General features: G+C 41.9%; 2 protein-coding genes across 2 annotated transcripts in view; one reads left to right on the top strand and one right to left on the bottom strand.

The window, feature by feature from the left end:
• Nucleotides 1–16,423, bottom strand: part of CP (ceruloplasmin) — a 569,984-nt gene that overhangs the window by 381,642 nt on the left and 171,919 nt on the right. The gene's annotated exons all lie outside the window — the stretch shown is intronic.
• LOC114598143 (mast cell carboxypeptidase A-like) lies at nucleotides 842–16,349 on the top strand. The gene is given in 12 exon segments (XM_028731849.2): nucleotides 842–857; nucleotides 860–941; nucleotides 1,630–1,705; nucleotides 2,583–2,707; nucleotides 5,154–5,256; nucleotides 5,391–5,492; nucleotides 6,625–6,726; nucleotides 7,802–7,912; nucleotides 9,281–9,371; nucleotides 11,214–11,416; nucleotides 13,469–13,553; nucleotides 14,479–16,349. Coding segments are annotated over 12 exon segments (1,284 nt in total). The 3' UTR covers nucleotides 14,667–16,349.

Here is a 16,423-nt window from a genome sequence, read left to right as displayed (position 1 = left end):
TGGGAAGAAAAGCCCTTGTCCCCCCCCCCAGCCTTCAGAAGAGGTCGGGGGACAGACTGTCCCCGGACCTGGTCTGAAGGCGGTTTCCCTAGGAACGCATTAATTGATTTTCAATGCATTCCTATGGGAAACGTGCATCGCAAGACGAAAAACTCGCAAGACGAAGAGACTTGCGGAACGAATTAATTTCGTCTTGCGAGGCACCACTGTATCTGCCCATACCCTGCTGTTATGTGCATTGACTTACCCAAGTGCTGATAAATACATATGCAGCAATATTCCACAAAGTGTAGATTTCTATGGGTAACAGAGCACAGCAGATTTATGGTATATTTGTGCTGGTTAATTACAAAAAATAAAATAAAATACAAGCAAAACATGGGTGCAAACTGATTCCTACAGCAGGCAGCACAACTACTAATCCTGTATCAGATTCCCAAGAAAATGAATAATTCGTTTATTTCTTTATTTCATAAAATGTATACACTGCTTGATTGTTACAAAAAGACACCCTCAAAGCAGTAAAACACCCCCGCCCCCAATTATTTCAGTAAATTTTCAGCATCAATCTTGAACTTGGCCTCCCTAGTCCTAGGCCAACTCTCTAACCACTAATTGTGAGCAAATATGTACAGACTTTTGTGCACTGAAGAACCCGAGGGCGCTGTTAATTTCACAGCACATTATTAAACACACACACACAATCTTATCTTCATCGCTCAGATGTCAAAATCTGAGTTTCCTTGTAAGCCAAAACTATACTGTTTTTAAAAAAATGAATAAGCTTTTAAAAAATAACCCAGAGGAAGTCACCTGCTTTATATATATATAACATGCAGGAATGAGAGATTGTGGCAAAGAAGAATCATGAGGTTCATCCTTTTATTCTTGGGTCTCCTCGTGGCACCTCAGGCTGTTGTTCTCACTCGTCGCTTTGACAGGTAGAAGTTTCTCATTGTGGGAAATCTCCAAAAGGAAAAGTTGCCATAAGTTGGTTTCTTTGCTTAGTAAACTTAGGGGGGCGAGATCCACCAGGATGAATAGTTTAGGATACAGCAGATCACCACCTCAGCTGGCTAATTCCTGGCTTGGTCAGCATGAAGTTCCCAACGCCAGCTCAACCAAAGATATGCCAGCATAATTTGCTCATTCTGGCTCAACCAGTGCTTAGCTGGGGCTGGTATAAGTCCCCAAAAAGGGACATGGAAGGGGCAGGGTGGTGGGGACTTAGGCTGGATCCTGTTCACCTCAGTCACATGACAACCCAGCATGGAACATTATTTTAGGGCTTGTTTTCCCTCTACTAGGCTTAGGCAGAGCAGAAAGAGCAGGACTTCTGAGCGGGGCTTGGACCTGGTATAACTTTATTCCAGTTTAATTTAATTTAACTTCCATGCTTTAAGGCAGCTTATTGTGAATTGGCTTGCTCCCTTACTGGTTGCAGCAGTTGGAGAGCACACAATCCGTGCATTGTTTGTAAGTCCAGTTGAAATGAATGTGCGCTGTGCCGCCACACACGAAATAGTCCCTAGCCTCAAAGAACCAAATATTGGGGGAAGGAAAAGGGCAGGATGTGGCTTAGTTTAATGGCGATTTCCTCTCTAAAAATATGTTTCATTCTTATTGAAGTGAGAAAGTATTTCGGGTGAAACTTCAGAATGCAAACCAAGTGGAGTTTCTAAAGGACCTGGCCTCCACAGTTCAGGTGAGATTCTTCTTCCACAGGTTTTTCATTTTTATATTTTTCTCCACAGGTTTTAGCAATGGGTTTTCACCTCAGATTATGCACATTCTTTGTCAATGCAAGATCAGGGAACAAATTAAGAGACAATGCCCCATAGCTTACAAAATCTCCTTTGCTTAAGCAAAATACTCAACATTCACCCGCTTCATTTTGAGTGTGAAATTCTGAAACATGAATTTCTATCTCAGAATTCAAAAACATGAGTGCCATCGTCTCAATGGTAGCTCTTTATTGTTTTCATATTGGTAGGTATAAAATAAGAAGCATCATAACCATACAATTATAAAACACTTAATAAATAGAATTGCCTATCAGCTCTCCGATACACTCAAATGCATCAACTATTTAAAATATCAAATATTGAAAGCAAGTATCATTGGAGGTCAGTTATAAGTATCAGATATTAAGGCTGACTTCCATTTGGTGAATCTTTGGCAATAACAGTTGCAGGGAAGATTTTTGAGAAGAACATATGGACTTTTAAAAAAGAATATATGGAAACATTATTATATCCATGCACTAACGTTAAGAATGGACAAGAAAATACATGAAGGAATTGCCCTTCTCATTACCTGAATCTTCCTTTTTGGTAGCCATCTGATCTTTCAAAGGGATTTTTATTTTTATTTTGCCCAAAGCAACTTGCTTCTTAAAAAATGTGTTCATTTCCTACTCTTCTTTGCCTATGCTGTCACAGAAAAAAACAATTAAAATATATGCGAAGGAGGGGAAATAATATTTTATTTTAATCCAATGTCTGGGAAAGTTTTTAACAACCCATATACCTGAGAATGCACACTTTCTTAAAGACAAACTTTACTGAATTTTTCCTACACAGCTTGACATTTGGCATCCTAGTTCAATCCATCACATTGTTGTTGGAACAGATGTGGATTTTCGCGTTGGTTCAGATCAGACAAGCTTTGTCCAGACAAAGCTGGAACAGAATGGAATACAATACGGGTATGTATACTACATAATGCTAGTTTGTGGTGATTTTAGAGTATGTGTATCATATAATGTTGCAAACAACAAGAAAGAGGTAGTCACCAAACTTGGAATTTAACCAGGTCACAATTTCATTCAATATTTACTGACACTGAGAAATTATGCTTGAATCAGAAAACATGGAGAGGAAATACAGAGATCTTTTCTTTTTCCAAATTCATATTCACCCAAGGAACTGGACTGGCTGCTCAGCTGACACTAAGCCAATGTTATGTGAAATTCTGCATCTTACAATTTTCCATCTTCCTTCCTCACAATATCTGAGTTTCCACTCATCGTGAGATTTCTGATTGCTTCTACTGATGTGACCAGGAAGCCATTGACTGCTACTCATTGCTACCATCATCAACCTTGGGACTAGGAGGTTGGATAATGTAAACCATTTCCTTCTACCTCACAGCCATCCCTATCCCAGAGCTCTGGCTGTGATTTGAGGGGAACTATTTAGAGTACTTAAAATTGTAGCAACAATTTAACTAAATATGTGAAGGTAATCAAAACAGAATTAAACTCCTTAAGAAGAGAATTCTCCAGTAAATCAAAAAAGAACATTTTTTTAGACAAAAAATGCCCATTGTATAACCAGATCAAAGTGTTTATATATAGATTATATATATTACATTATATATATTACATTAAAGTCCAGCTTCCATTATTGTCTGATGCATACTTGTCAACTGCTGGTTGTCAGTGCTATTAAATGAAAGTCTTGCTGTCTCTTTAAGGGGGTCCCATTCATTATTATTTTTATTACTATTTTAGTAAGATGAGTTTTGAGTTTTATCTTCTCTGCCACCATAAGTATGCAGTTCTCATGTGTAATCTTCTGGGCTTTAATCCATATCTTACTTCCACTAATACTTTTCCAAGTAGATTGCCAGCATAGATTTATGGTATGGAGTTGAATTGTCTTTTGGGAGGTTGTTGTTGTTTAGTCATTTAGTTAAGTTTGACTCTTCGTGATCCCATGGACCAGAGCATGCCAGGCACTCCTTCTTCCACTGCCTCCCACAGTTTGGTCAAACTCATGCTGGTAGCTTCGAGAACACTATCCAACCATCTCATCCTCTGTCGTCCCCGTCTCCTTGTGCCCTCCATCTTTCCCAACATCAGGGTCTTTTCCAGGGAGTCTTCTCTTCTCATGAGGTGGCCAAAGTACTGGAGCCTCAGCTTCAGGATCTGTCCTTCCAGTGAGCACTCAGGGCTGATTTCCTTCAGAATGGGTAGGTTTGATCTTCTTGCAGTCCATAGGACTCTCAAGAGTCTCCTCCAGCACCATAATTCAAAAGCATCAATTATTCAGCGATCAGCCTACTTTATGGTCCAGCTCTCACTTCCATACATCACTACTGGGAAAACCATAGCTTTAACTATACAGACCTTTGTCGACAAGGTGATGTCTCTGCTTTTTAAGATGCTGTCTAGGTTTGTCATTGCTTTTCTCCCAAGAAGCAGGCGTCTTTTTAATTTCGTGACTGCTGTCACCATCTGCAGTGATCATGGAACCCAAGAAAGTAAAATCTCTGACTACCACCATTTCTTCCCCTTCTATTTGCCAGGAGGTGATGGGACCAGTGGCCATGATCTTAGTTTTTTTGATGTTGAGCTTCAGACCATATTTTCCACTCTCCTCTTTCACCTTCAATAAAAGGTTCTTTAATTCCTCCTCACTTTCTGCCATCAAGGTTGTGCCATATCTGAGGTTGTTCTGAGGTAGTATTGCAAAAACTGCAAACCTTAACGCTGGGCAAAATCTAGGGACATAGACGTTTGCACTGATTTAATCAAAACATAGCTTATATTCATTGACTGCCCCCCAGTGGATATTGGAAAGGTGGGAAGTTAGTAATCAATTAAACACACTTTACTTTCTCACCTCACAATGCTGAGTTGAATAAAATCCCTTTAGCATAAATATCCTGCATATGATGCCCTTTTAAAATGTGTTTTTGGGGGGAAGGGGTTATTGGGTTGTAGTTTTTATTTTGATTATATATTTTGTGGTTTTATATTTTGATTTTGTTCTGTGAACCACCCTGAGACCTCTGGGTATAGGACAGTATATAAATTCAATAAATAACAACAACAACATTAGTGTCAGAAGTGGCACAGCTTCATGAGTACATGGCAGTTTTATTTATGCATTTAGTTGGTTATTTACGGCACAATCTGTTCAGAAGTAATCCCAACTGAGTTCAATGGAGTTGAATTCTTCCAAGGGAAGTAACTGTTTGCTGCTAGCTACCTTGTTACATGCACTGTCATATGTGTAAGCTTTGTTTAATTTCAGGATGTGGACGAAGGGATTATACCAGAGGAGCCACAGAGAATCTCCTTCTCCTGGGGAGGGAGGGGCTATGTGTGTGAACTAAATGTGTCAGTGTCCTTTTTCCCACCACAGAATTTTATTCCATAATCTACAAGAAGAGATTGAAAAACAATTTGATGGTGGGAGACATTTCCGCGAGAAGCACAGCTACACGAGATACAATGAATGGGAAAAGGTACCATGTTCTGAGGGGTGGTTCCTCTCCCTTAAGCTACATCTATAATCGGGACGATAAGTAGATCGTTTTTCACCTCCATGACATTTTAATCGCACATATGCCAGTGTTTTATAACAACCGTGTTTTCTTAGATTGTTGCATGGACTGAAAGAATGGCTAAAAAATACCCCAAACTGGTCTCGCGGGTCCAGATTGGAAAGACTTATGAGGATCGTCCCATGTACCTGCTTAAGGTGAGAGTCTCGTTCTGACTCAAATACTATAAATAATTTAGATTTAAAACTAGAGAAAGTGACCACAGAAAAATGAGCATTGCCAATTTGAGGTGGCTACAGCCCAGATATCCCACCGACCCAGCCACTCTGGGCGGCTTCCAACAAAATATTAAAAATACAGTACAACAAAACATCAGACATTAAAAACTTCCCTAAACAGGGCTGCCTTCAGATGTCTTCTAAAAGTCAGATAGTTGTTTACTTCCTTGACATCTGACGGGAGGGCATTCCACAGGACGGGCGCCACTGCCAAGAAGGCCCTCTGCCTGGTTCCCTGTAATCTCACTTCTCACAGTGAGGGAACTGCCAGAAGGCCATCGGAACTGGATTTCAGTGTCTGGGCTGAACGATGAGGGTGGAGACGCTCCTTCAGGTATACTGGACTGAGGCCATTTAGGGCATGGATAGGCAAACTAAGGTCCGGGGGCTGGATCCGGCCCAATCACCTTCTAAATCCAGCCCGCAAATGGTCCAGGAATCAGCATGTTTTTACATGAGTAGAATGTGTCTTTTTATTTAAAATGTATCTCTAGGTTATTTGTGGGGCCTGCCTGGTGTTTTTACATGAGTATAAGATGTGCTTTTATTTAAAATGCTTCTCTGGGTTATTTGTGGGGCATAGGAATTCGTTCATTATTATTTTTTTCAAAATATAGTCCGGCCCCCCACAAGGTCTGAGGGACAGTGGACTGGCCCCCTGCTGAAAAAGTTTGCTGACCCCTGATTTAGGGCTTTCAAGGTCAGCACCCACACTTTGAATTGGGCTCAGAAATGTACTGAGAGCCAATGTAGGTCTTTCAGGACCAGTGTTATATGATCTCGGCGGCCACTCCCAGTCACAAATCTAGCTGCCACATTCTGGATTAGTTGTTAAAGTTGTTTGCACTTGCTCTGTTGGACCATGGAACAGTTTTATGATGTCCATGCGTAACCGAGTTCTATTCCCTGTAGATCCACTTATTTTTTTTCTCCAAAACATATTTCCCGTGGGATGCACCCTCCCGTTGAACTGAATGCTAGGACTGCGGATTCTGCACATAGTATACACAGGATAAAGATGCTTCAAAGATTAATATTTCCTGCTTAACAGGTTGGGAAGGAGAGTGGAAAAAAGAAGGTCATCTTTATGGACTGCGGCATTCATGCACGCGAGTGGATCTCACCTGCTTTCTGCCAATGGTTTGTGAAGCAGGTTGGCTAAACAGTACTTTATTTGTTTATTACATTTATAGACTACTTTTATCTTCCACTGAGCTTGAAGTGGTGTACATGGGTCTCCTGCTCCCCATTACATCCTCACAACAACCCTGTGAGGAAAGTTAAGCTAAGAGAAGGCGACTGGCCCAAGGTTGCCCAGTGAGCTTCAAGGCTGAGTGGTGTTGTAGATACAAAGTTTCCAGCAGCCCAACAAAAATGCCCTATTTTGCTAGCTACCAGCTGTCTGGCCAGAGATGGGTATCCATCACAGCAGAACTCTGCACCCATTGGTGGCACTTCTCAAGCAAATGTAACAGAGAGGGGTCTGTATTACACCCTAACCCACACCTCCAGCCATCAAAAGCAGGAAGTTAAAATTACCTCATAGTGCCTCATAGTGCAATCCTATATGTGTCTAAGTAACTCCCAGTGACTTCAGTGGAGCGAAGTTCATGGCAGCTGAGTATAGAATTGCAGCCCTAGAGGGGTGAAGAGGTGTTTTAGTTTTGAAGTAGTTCTATTGTTGGGACACGGGTGGCACTGTGGGTAAAACCTCAGCGCCTAGGCCTTGCCGATCGTCAGGTCGGCGGTTCAAATCCCCGCGGCGGGGTGCGCTCCCGTTGCTCAGTCCCAGCGCCTGCCAACCTAGCAGTTCGAAAGCACCCCCGGGTGCAAGTAGATAAATAGGGACTGCTTACTAGCGGGAAGGTAAATGGCGTTTCCGTGTGCTGCGCTGGTGCTGGCTCGCCAGAGCAGCTTCGTCACGCTGGCCACGTGACCCGGAAGTGTCTTCGGACAGCGCTGGCCCCCGGCCTCTTAAGTGAGATGGGCGCACAACCCCAGAGTCAGACACGACTGGCCCGCACGGGCAGGGGTACCTTTACCTTTATTTAGTTCTATTGTTTATTTTATTTTACCCTTAAGCTCCGAAATCCTAAAGGTGAAAAATCACTTTTAAAATCTGCTTTAAAAATAAAATAAAAATCTGAAGGATTCTAACCTTCTCAACTGTTGACAACTGAATAGTGCATTTGTATAATTGCACATAATGTTGGGTTTTTTTCTTGCAGGCTGTCAGAACCTATGAAACTGACAAGGTCATGTTCAAGCTCTTGAACGATTTGAACTTCTACATCCTTCCTGTATTCAACATTGACGGCTACGTCTGGACATGGACTGAAGTAATGGCCACATTTCCCCCCTCTTTAGTAGTTTGCTGAATTGAATGTTATTATTTCTGTCCATTATTACTGCATTAATAAATTTATTTAAAAAAATTATTAAGGTGACACCGAAATGAGAGGGGGGTGGCCCATGTGGTGGAACATAATATTTTATGGAATGGCTACAATCCCATAGCAACTTACTTAGACACAAGTCCCATTGAGCTCCATGGGACTTGCCTCAAAGTAATGTAAAGGACTGTGTTGTAGGTTATTCATGGGGAGTCCAAACGCGAGTGTTCATGTCTCCAATGCCCGCACTGTCAAAGGAGCTATGATATCATATATTGAAAGTGTTGGTGAACAGCCTTCAATATTTGTCCTATTTTGTTGTATCCCCTTGATGCCCTCAATCACAGCTCCTGTCCACACCCCGAAACGCCTATGCCAGGTACCTTCCCTTCACCCACAGTCTGTGCTCTCTTTACCTTTGGGAATCAGCTGTGTTACAACAATTGTGAGGAAGGAGAGAGAAGAAAAAGATCTTGAGATTGCTAAGCAAGTGGTTGGTCCATCAGCCTACTGACTCCTTGGACTTACTAAGGCAGCTGCCATGGTTGGAATCCAGAAGTTAAAGGTTCACTCATTCTCAGTTAGCATTGACTCCTTGCATGAACTAGCTAATTGTGACATGAGCCTTGGCAGCCTAGAGATTCCTTTGTTGTCCTTTGTAACGTTATATTATAGTCACTTGGCCTGGGACCACACCTGGCGAAAGGCAGGTAAAAAAATACAGTGGTACCTAATTCGTTCCAGAGGTCCGTTCTTAACCTGAAACTGTTCTTAACCTGAAGCACCACTTTAGCTAATGGGGCCTGGTGCTGCTGCCGCGCCACTGGAGCACGATTTCTGTCCTCATCCTGAAGCAAAGTTCTTAACCTGAAGCACTATTTCTGGGTTAGTTGAGTCTGTAACCTGAAGCGTATGTAACCCGAGGTACCACTGTATTATAAATAGATACATACATAAATTTGTAAATTTCAACACGCAGTAGAATTGTTCCTCTCCTGTCGTCATTTCCACATTTCAAGTGGAATGTGTTAGCAGTGTATATACACATTTCACCAATAAATGTAGGTCCAAAAGCCCAGTAATTGTTACCTGGCAAAATCAGAGGGGGAAACGAAAGGTGATCAGTCCACTGTGCATGTAGATCACATGTATGTTATGTCTAACAGCTATAAGGTAGGACCACGACCTGGCCATGAAGAAGAAACTGAGGCCGAAAGGCAGGGCATATGGGCCCAATCCTTTGGATGTACTATACAAAAAAAAAAAATGTTCCCCAAAGGAACAAGAATAGATCTCCATCATTTTGTCTCACAGGATCGCATGTGGAGAAAGAATCGTGCGAATACCTCTAACAGTGATTGTCCTGGTGTGGACTTGAACAGGAATTTCAAAGCTAAGTGGGGCAGTAAGTATAATATGCCAAGGAGCGACGGAAACTGAGACTCAATATTTCTCTGTCAATTTCCACATTCTATTTGAACTTTCCCACAATCTAAAAGTCACTTCCAGAAATATAGTGGAAAATTGTACAAGTTAAGCATTCATTTCTGTCATGAGTGTAGCCAAGCGAGGGCAGGGGGGACAGCTACACCCCCCCGATCAAGTAAAACAATAGAAATACTTAACTGACCAATCATGTAGGTTCTGTCCCCCTCTAACAAAAATCCTGCCCCCCCCCCAGTGGCGTAGCGTGGGGGGTGCAGGGGGGGCCGGGCGCACCGGGCGCAACATCTGGGGTTAGGGCAAATCCACAGGTTAGGGGGCGCAAATCCACGGGTTAGGGGGCGCAAATCCACGGGTTAGGGGGCGCAAATTACTTGCCTTGCCCCGGGTGCTGACAACCCACGCTACGCCACTGCCCCCCCAACAAAAATCCTGGCTACAACCATGATTTCTGTGTTACTTACTTTCAGAAAAGGAATTTGCAAAAAACACCAAAATGAACACTAAATTTGTGGCCATGTGATATATTTCTGGGAATGGCTTTTGCATCATGCAAAAGAGAGCCAAAGGCATTTTCCCACCTGAAGCAGAACACCAAATGCAGCCATTTCCCAATCCAAATATGGAAGCTTTTTCCGCAATAAGTGGACTTACTTATGAATAGTCCACTAACCTCCTACGCCTTGCCCGCTTCATAATGGCTGCCACACATGTTCAATTCCAAACTGAGGATCTGTAGAAGTGGAAGAGGCAGTGGCAGGTGTCTCCTCCCAGACTCTGCCTCTGCCAATGGGTCATCTGCACTCCTCATCCTTTCCCTCCTACTCAGGCTCCCTGTGCTAAACGTAATCAAAGCTTTGCCTTAATGGAGCAGCCGCTATAAAACTAGATAAATCCAACAGATTTGTTTGCTATATACCAGTTCTTGGGAACATTTGTTCCTCCAGATAGTTCTGAACTACAACCCCATCATCCCTGGCCATTGGCCATTCTGGCTGGGTTTGTTGGGAGCAGCGTTCAAAACTCCCATTGTTCTAGGCGCGTTTTGCAACAATGAATTTCATTAGCGCAAGCAGTTTCTGAGCTCTCGGTGCAGTACTGCTCCTAAGATTTCCGATTAAAACTGCAGAGTGGAAGGAAAGGAGGACCTTTTTCTGCCTCTGCCACTCTCTGAAGACTAGAGAAGATACCCTCCTAAGAATATTAGGGGGGCAGGCAGGGGAAGCCAGGGTTTGTTTTCTGCAGTCTTCAGGTAAGGACTAGACCGTGTAAAAAAAATGAATATAATAATTTAGCTGCAGTTCATTCATTTTCACTTTTATATTTTATTTATTTAAAAAGTGTGCCTAGACATTCTGTTGTTACACCCATAACCTAGGTTTAATGTGCCATTTAGCTCCTAGCTTTCATATCTCAGTTTCTAACACTAGTTGGGAGTTGACATATGCCAATATCTGGAGGTCCAAAGTTTCCCCACACCTGAGATATACCAATAGCAAACTCTTTCTTCAAATGATTATCCTTATGTCATCAAAGGAGCATCATCAGCACACAAGAAGGATGTGCTGGCTGGGGCAAATGAGAGCTGTAGTCCCAAACATCTAGAGGGCACCATGTTGGCGAAGGCTGTTGGTGGAAGGAATTACCAGACTGCACTGACTTCAAAGAAATCATGACACAAAAAGCAAATTGTGAAGTCCCTTCCTGATTTGGAAAGAAATGCAATCTTCTTCACTATTCTTTGAGTAAGCAGTCTATAAATGGCACCAATATAAATACTTCATCTGAAAACTTTTTCTTGCAGCCATAGGTATATCACATAAACCTTGTTCGCAGATTTACTGCGGTCCCTCGGCAGAATCTGAGCCAGAAATCAAAGCAGTTACAAGCTTCATCCGAGAGCACCTTTCCTCCATCAGAGGATACATAAGCTTCCATTCCTATTCTCAGATATTGATGTTTCCATATGCCTATAAAGACGAAACAGCACCCAATAATGATGAACTGGTATGTAGAAAAACATTATTACAGTCGTCTTCTTATTCACAAAGCCATTGGGTGTGAATAAATATGTTGAGGCATTGCTAAGCAGAGGCAGTGAGATATGACCCAAAGTGCATCAGGAAAGTATTCAAAGGTAGCTAGCATCAGCTCTGGGGAGTTGGATGCAAATATCTGAATGTTTTAGTATAAATTCAATTTTTTCCAATAATTCAGTGTGAGGTTAGTTCCAAGAAATAACCTCAACTTTCTAGATTAGGTGTTGTCAACCTGGTCCCTACCACCCACTAGTACGCGTTTCAGGATTCTAGGTGGGCGGTAGGGAGTTCTACGACACAAGCTGAATCCTCCTTCCATCAAGCACTGGTGGGTGGTAAGGAAATTTTACCATCAAGAAAGATGCATTAGTGGGCGTTAGGTATAAAAAGGTTGACTACCCTTGGTCTAGATCTTAGCTATGGTCCCCATTATGTTCAGCTGCAGCAGAGGTCAGCTTGACCCAGTCTATTGCTTTTTCTCCCCAAGGGTGCATACGAAACCATATTGATGAAAACAATGGAAAAGGTACCATAGACAGAGACGTCCCCCCACCTTCTAAATGACTTAGTAATTCCTAGTAGTTGTTTTGTTTCCTAAAGAGAATTGGACACCTGCCAGCATCGCACAGGAAATGAGTCTTGTGTAGGAAAACCAGCATTCCTAATTTCATAGACACTTGTGATAGAAATGTAGATACACCAATGCTGCCCTCTTGTGTCTTATAACAGAGGAACCTAAATTTCCTCACTATTAATTGCTGTTTACATTTTCTTTTAAAAGAAACCTGCTATACTTTAAACCATAAAATCTGATATTTGAAAGGTCTCATTGCCTTATGCTCAGATTTGTGTCCCTGGGACCACTGCCAAAATAAAATCTAGAGTTTGATTTAGAAGAAACCAGTTCCAGTTCCATGTTTTGAAAAGCCCTCATTTATTTTATTTTATTTTATTTTATCTATCTATCTATAGGGTGTCCTCAGTAGACACACACACGTACCTGCTCTTCTCATTGCCACCATAGCTAAAGCTGTCCATTTACTTTACATTTCTACAGGCCCTATCTCCACACCTGCTAGGAGGGATTGCACTCCTGCTTGCAAGTTTCCCATAGGCATCCAGATGGTCTCTGTGAAAACAGGTTGCTGGTATAAATGGACCTTTGGATTCTTTCAGCAGGGGTCTCCTCATGTTAACTTAATATGGAGGTTTCTGCCCCTTTTCCCCACTAAAAGAGGACAGATAAACAGAAAGAAGCAACAAAGAGATGAAGCAGTACCAAGAGGCTCAGGTCCTGGCAATGCCCTTCAGCTTCCTGGAAAAGTGCATACTGACACAACTTTACCTTTTAAAGTTGTCTGCACTTTGGCAGTCATCTCGCATCTTACATTTAAAATGGGGTACTTTCCTTTATAGAGACAGTTTTGTGTAGTTCTATCCAGTAGAACCAGATGCCAACAAAGTATCATTTACCATTAGGAATGTCTGGGTGAGAAGCTATGAAAAGCACAGATTAAGAAATTGCTTCCTTATATAGCTGGAGGCAGCCCAATGATTCTCAGAATCACACATTGCAAAATAGTATTCAACAGAACACCAGGAATAACTGTATTGTACAACTCTGGTCCTCAATACAAGATGACTTGAGATTGGCCCAAAGAGGTCACGTGTTGCAGTAAACGGAAGGTGTCAGGTTGGAGGAGACTGGGGAGAGGCGTACACAGTCGCTTGCCTGTAAATATACAGAAATGTCCTTTGGGCCAGTGCCTGCAAGAAGGGAAGCAACTGAATACAAACAAGTCTCAAAAGCACAAAACAAGTTGTTCTCATTCAGAGGAATGAAGCCTAAATTCCTTGTGAAAGTAGCAAACCTCAGTCTGTCCATCTTTCGATAACAATGGGAATCCTAATCAGCTGCCTTGGATCTAGGGTCATGTGTAACACCTCCTTGTGCCCTACGCTAGGCTACCCCAAGAATTTTTCCATGAACAATCTAATTTTCCCCCTCTTTTAACTACAGAACAAAGTAGCTAAGGAAGCAGTAGAAGCTTTATCTAGCCTCTATGGTACAGAGTATACCTATGGACCAACTGCCACTACAATTTGTAAGTATTTGTTTCTATTTTCTATGGACGTGTAGACGCAAGAGAACTTTTGCAAACTAAATTAATTAAAACCAATATTTTGAAACAACAACATAACTCATGGTTCGGTTTTGCCTGACCTCTATGTAGCCTTCCTGTGCTACTCAGCTTCACAAAGGGTCATCTCAACAGATGGGGGACAGCATGCTGATAATCTGCCTTCTAGCCCAGCCTATCAGACCCTAATGGGTCATTGGATAGAGAATTGCTGCACTGACATCACTGCAGCTTATCTGAATGGTGTGAGGGCAGGTAGGGATGAGGGAGATATTCAATTCTGTATGCATTTAAAGATGAGCCTACTTATTTCAAACTTTTTAAAACAACCCTTAAAATGAAACACAGCCACCTTTCAAAATTCACAGTTCTCTGAATTTTGCAATATGGTTCTCAACCCGACTAATGTGTAGGAAACCATGTATATTGTGGCAAATTGTACATTAACTGTATATAAATATCATGCAAAAATGCATTATATTGGGGAAAACTGCTTGCAGAAATGTTCATATTTGTCAAAACAGCATACAAAAATGTGTTTTTTTAGGAGAAGTGTACACTAAAATACTGGCAAATTTTCATTAGCATTAAAAAAAAAATACAGAAATTTGGAGGACTGAATAAGAAGCCAAAAGTGGAAGATTTGTCTATTCCCCAGGGCAGGGCAGCTGCAAGGGCAGGGCTGCTCAGAGTCCCTGCATTCTGCCTACACAGCCCTGATCTCTCCCTATCTGGGTAATCTGCAGCAATGCTGGTTTCAAGAGGGCCCTCTGCATCTCTGCCTCACTACATGGGCTGCTGTTGCTATCAGAAGAAGCCTTCCTATTTTATTGCATCCTTCATGCCAGGGTTGTCTTTAATACTGCCTTGTGGTCTGCCTGTTTTTCAGATCCTTGTTCAGGTTCCTCTCTTGACTGGGCTTACGACGAGGGCATTAAGAATGCATTTACTTTTGAGCTTCGTGACCTTGGGAAATATGGCTTTATCCTCCCTGAATCGAAGATAAGGCCAACCTGCAGGGAGACGATGTTGGCAGTCAAGCACATCGCCAATTATATCCTCACCTCTGCTCCGTGAAGCTGTCTTCACGTTTACTTGCAAATGGTATTGGCTCCTCCTTGCCTATCAGCCCCCTCCCCTTTTCTCCCTCTTAGAAATAGCCCCTACAGATTCTTCTCCATTGCTTTATTATTATTCTATGAATGCTTTTGTAAAGATAGGCCATCTTCTCTTACCTTCCTATGCCACCAATACTTCATCAGGCTTGTGGTCTCTCCTCTTTATTGCAGAGTGTCAGTTGGGTTGGAGGCAGACCTAGTCATGGTTAGAGGAGAGCCACTGAAATCAGTGAGACTTAAATCAGTAGGACTCCTCTAAGTTTGAATCCAACCCAGTTGTTCCATTTCAGTCATTTGATTCAGATATTTTAGGGATGGGTTCTAATGGAATACTATTATTATTGTTTTATGCAAGCATAAATCAGACATCTGCTGAGTATCTCCTGAAACCAGGTTGATTTACATGGTCCTTTTGGAATAGTGACAGCTTTCCACCATGCCCACTGAGCATCTTTTAGGATCTCTTATGCATTATTTGTAGGCATAAGTAATGTCATTAATGTAAAATAGAAAGAAGAAGGAGCCATTATTAAAACAAGAAATGCATTCGAGGCTCAGAGGAATCACAATTCAATTACCAATGCAGGGCATACAACTGTGCTCTGTAAAAAGCTCCTGAGACCATTCTCTCACAATTGAGACTACAGCTGGGTTTTGCATTTGCCATCATCAACATTTGAATATAGAAGCTGCATTGTTGGCTGCAATGTACACATGTTTTAAGATTGGCTTCCCTCTGCTTTCTGTCTCTGCTGCATTCCAGGGTTTGGCTATAATATGGTTAGCCTAGCCTTTCAATTAACAGCCTTGTAGCTGTCCCTGAAAAATGAAACAGCAGAACTTTGGGAGCTCTGGGTCCCTGTCCTTCAATTTCACATCCCATGCCTTTTTTTTTTACTTCATTCCTGGGTATTCATCTGGTGTGAAGGAGAGAACCACAATGGAGCTATTTCTGTGTTGTGTTATTTCATGTGGCTGTAACGGATGTGGGTGAATATCACAACTGTGTAAACAGAACTGATCAGATCTTTCCCACCTTCCTTCCCACCAGTGTGGGGAAGACCAAAGCGATTGGCCTCACTGATTTGATATGATATGTAGCTGCATGGGATCACAATGTGAGGATATGGCCCCCACACAGCTTGGTGCATGTCCGTGTGGCCTTGTGATCCTGCCCTAGAAGTCTCTGAGGTACTCTAAGATCAGCTTTTATTATTCCGCCCCATTTAATTCACCAACTGACTTTCAGAAGCATTGTAAGAAAGTAGATCTACAACTTGAACAACACACAAGGATACTGCAGCATCAACTGAACTGTAACATGGTTTATGTCAATATAAATTTACCAGTCGAGTAAAACAATGAATTAGATCCATATTGGTGGAAGTAGGGCGGGGGGATGCTCTCTACTGTACTAAAGACACTTGCGATCCTATTTTAACCCACTTCAAATAGTTAGCAGGAAAAAAATAATTGGACACATATTGTATTTTCCTTTTCCTGGTTATGGTTATGCCTTTCCCATCTATCTCTCTGTAGCATATTTTAAAGGACATCACATGAATAGATAGTTTTTGAAAGGAACTCTGCTATTTTATATTGCTTACTAACCAGCATATTTCTTAATAAAACTTTTGCATCATGTCAAATGTTTCTTCTGAAATGTTTTGAACAGAATGCACCTAAATCAAACTGGTATGTTTTGCTCATCCTTGA

Source organism: Podarcis muralis, chromosome 6 (assembly GCF_964188315.1).
Source record: "Podarcis muralis chromosome 6, rPodMur119.hap1.1, whole genome shotgun sequence".
NCBI classification, from domain to species: domain Eukaryota; kingdom Metazoa; phylum Chordata; class Lepidosauria; order Squamata; family Lacertidae; genus Podarcis; species Podarcis muralis.
This window is presented reverse-complemented; position numbering and strand designations above follow the sequence as displayed.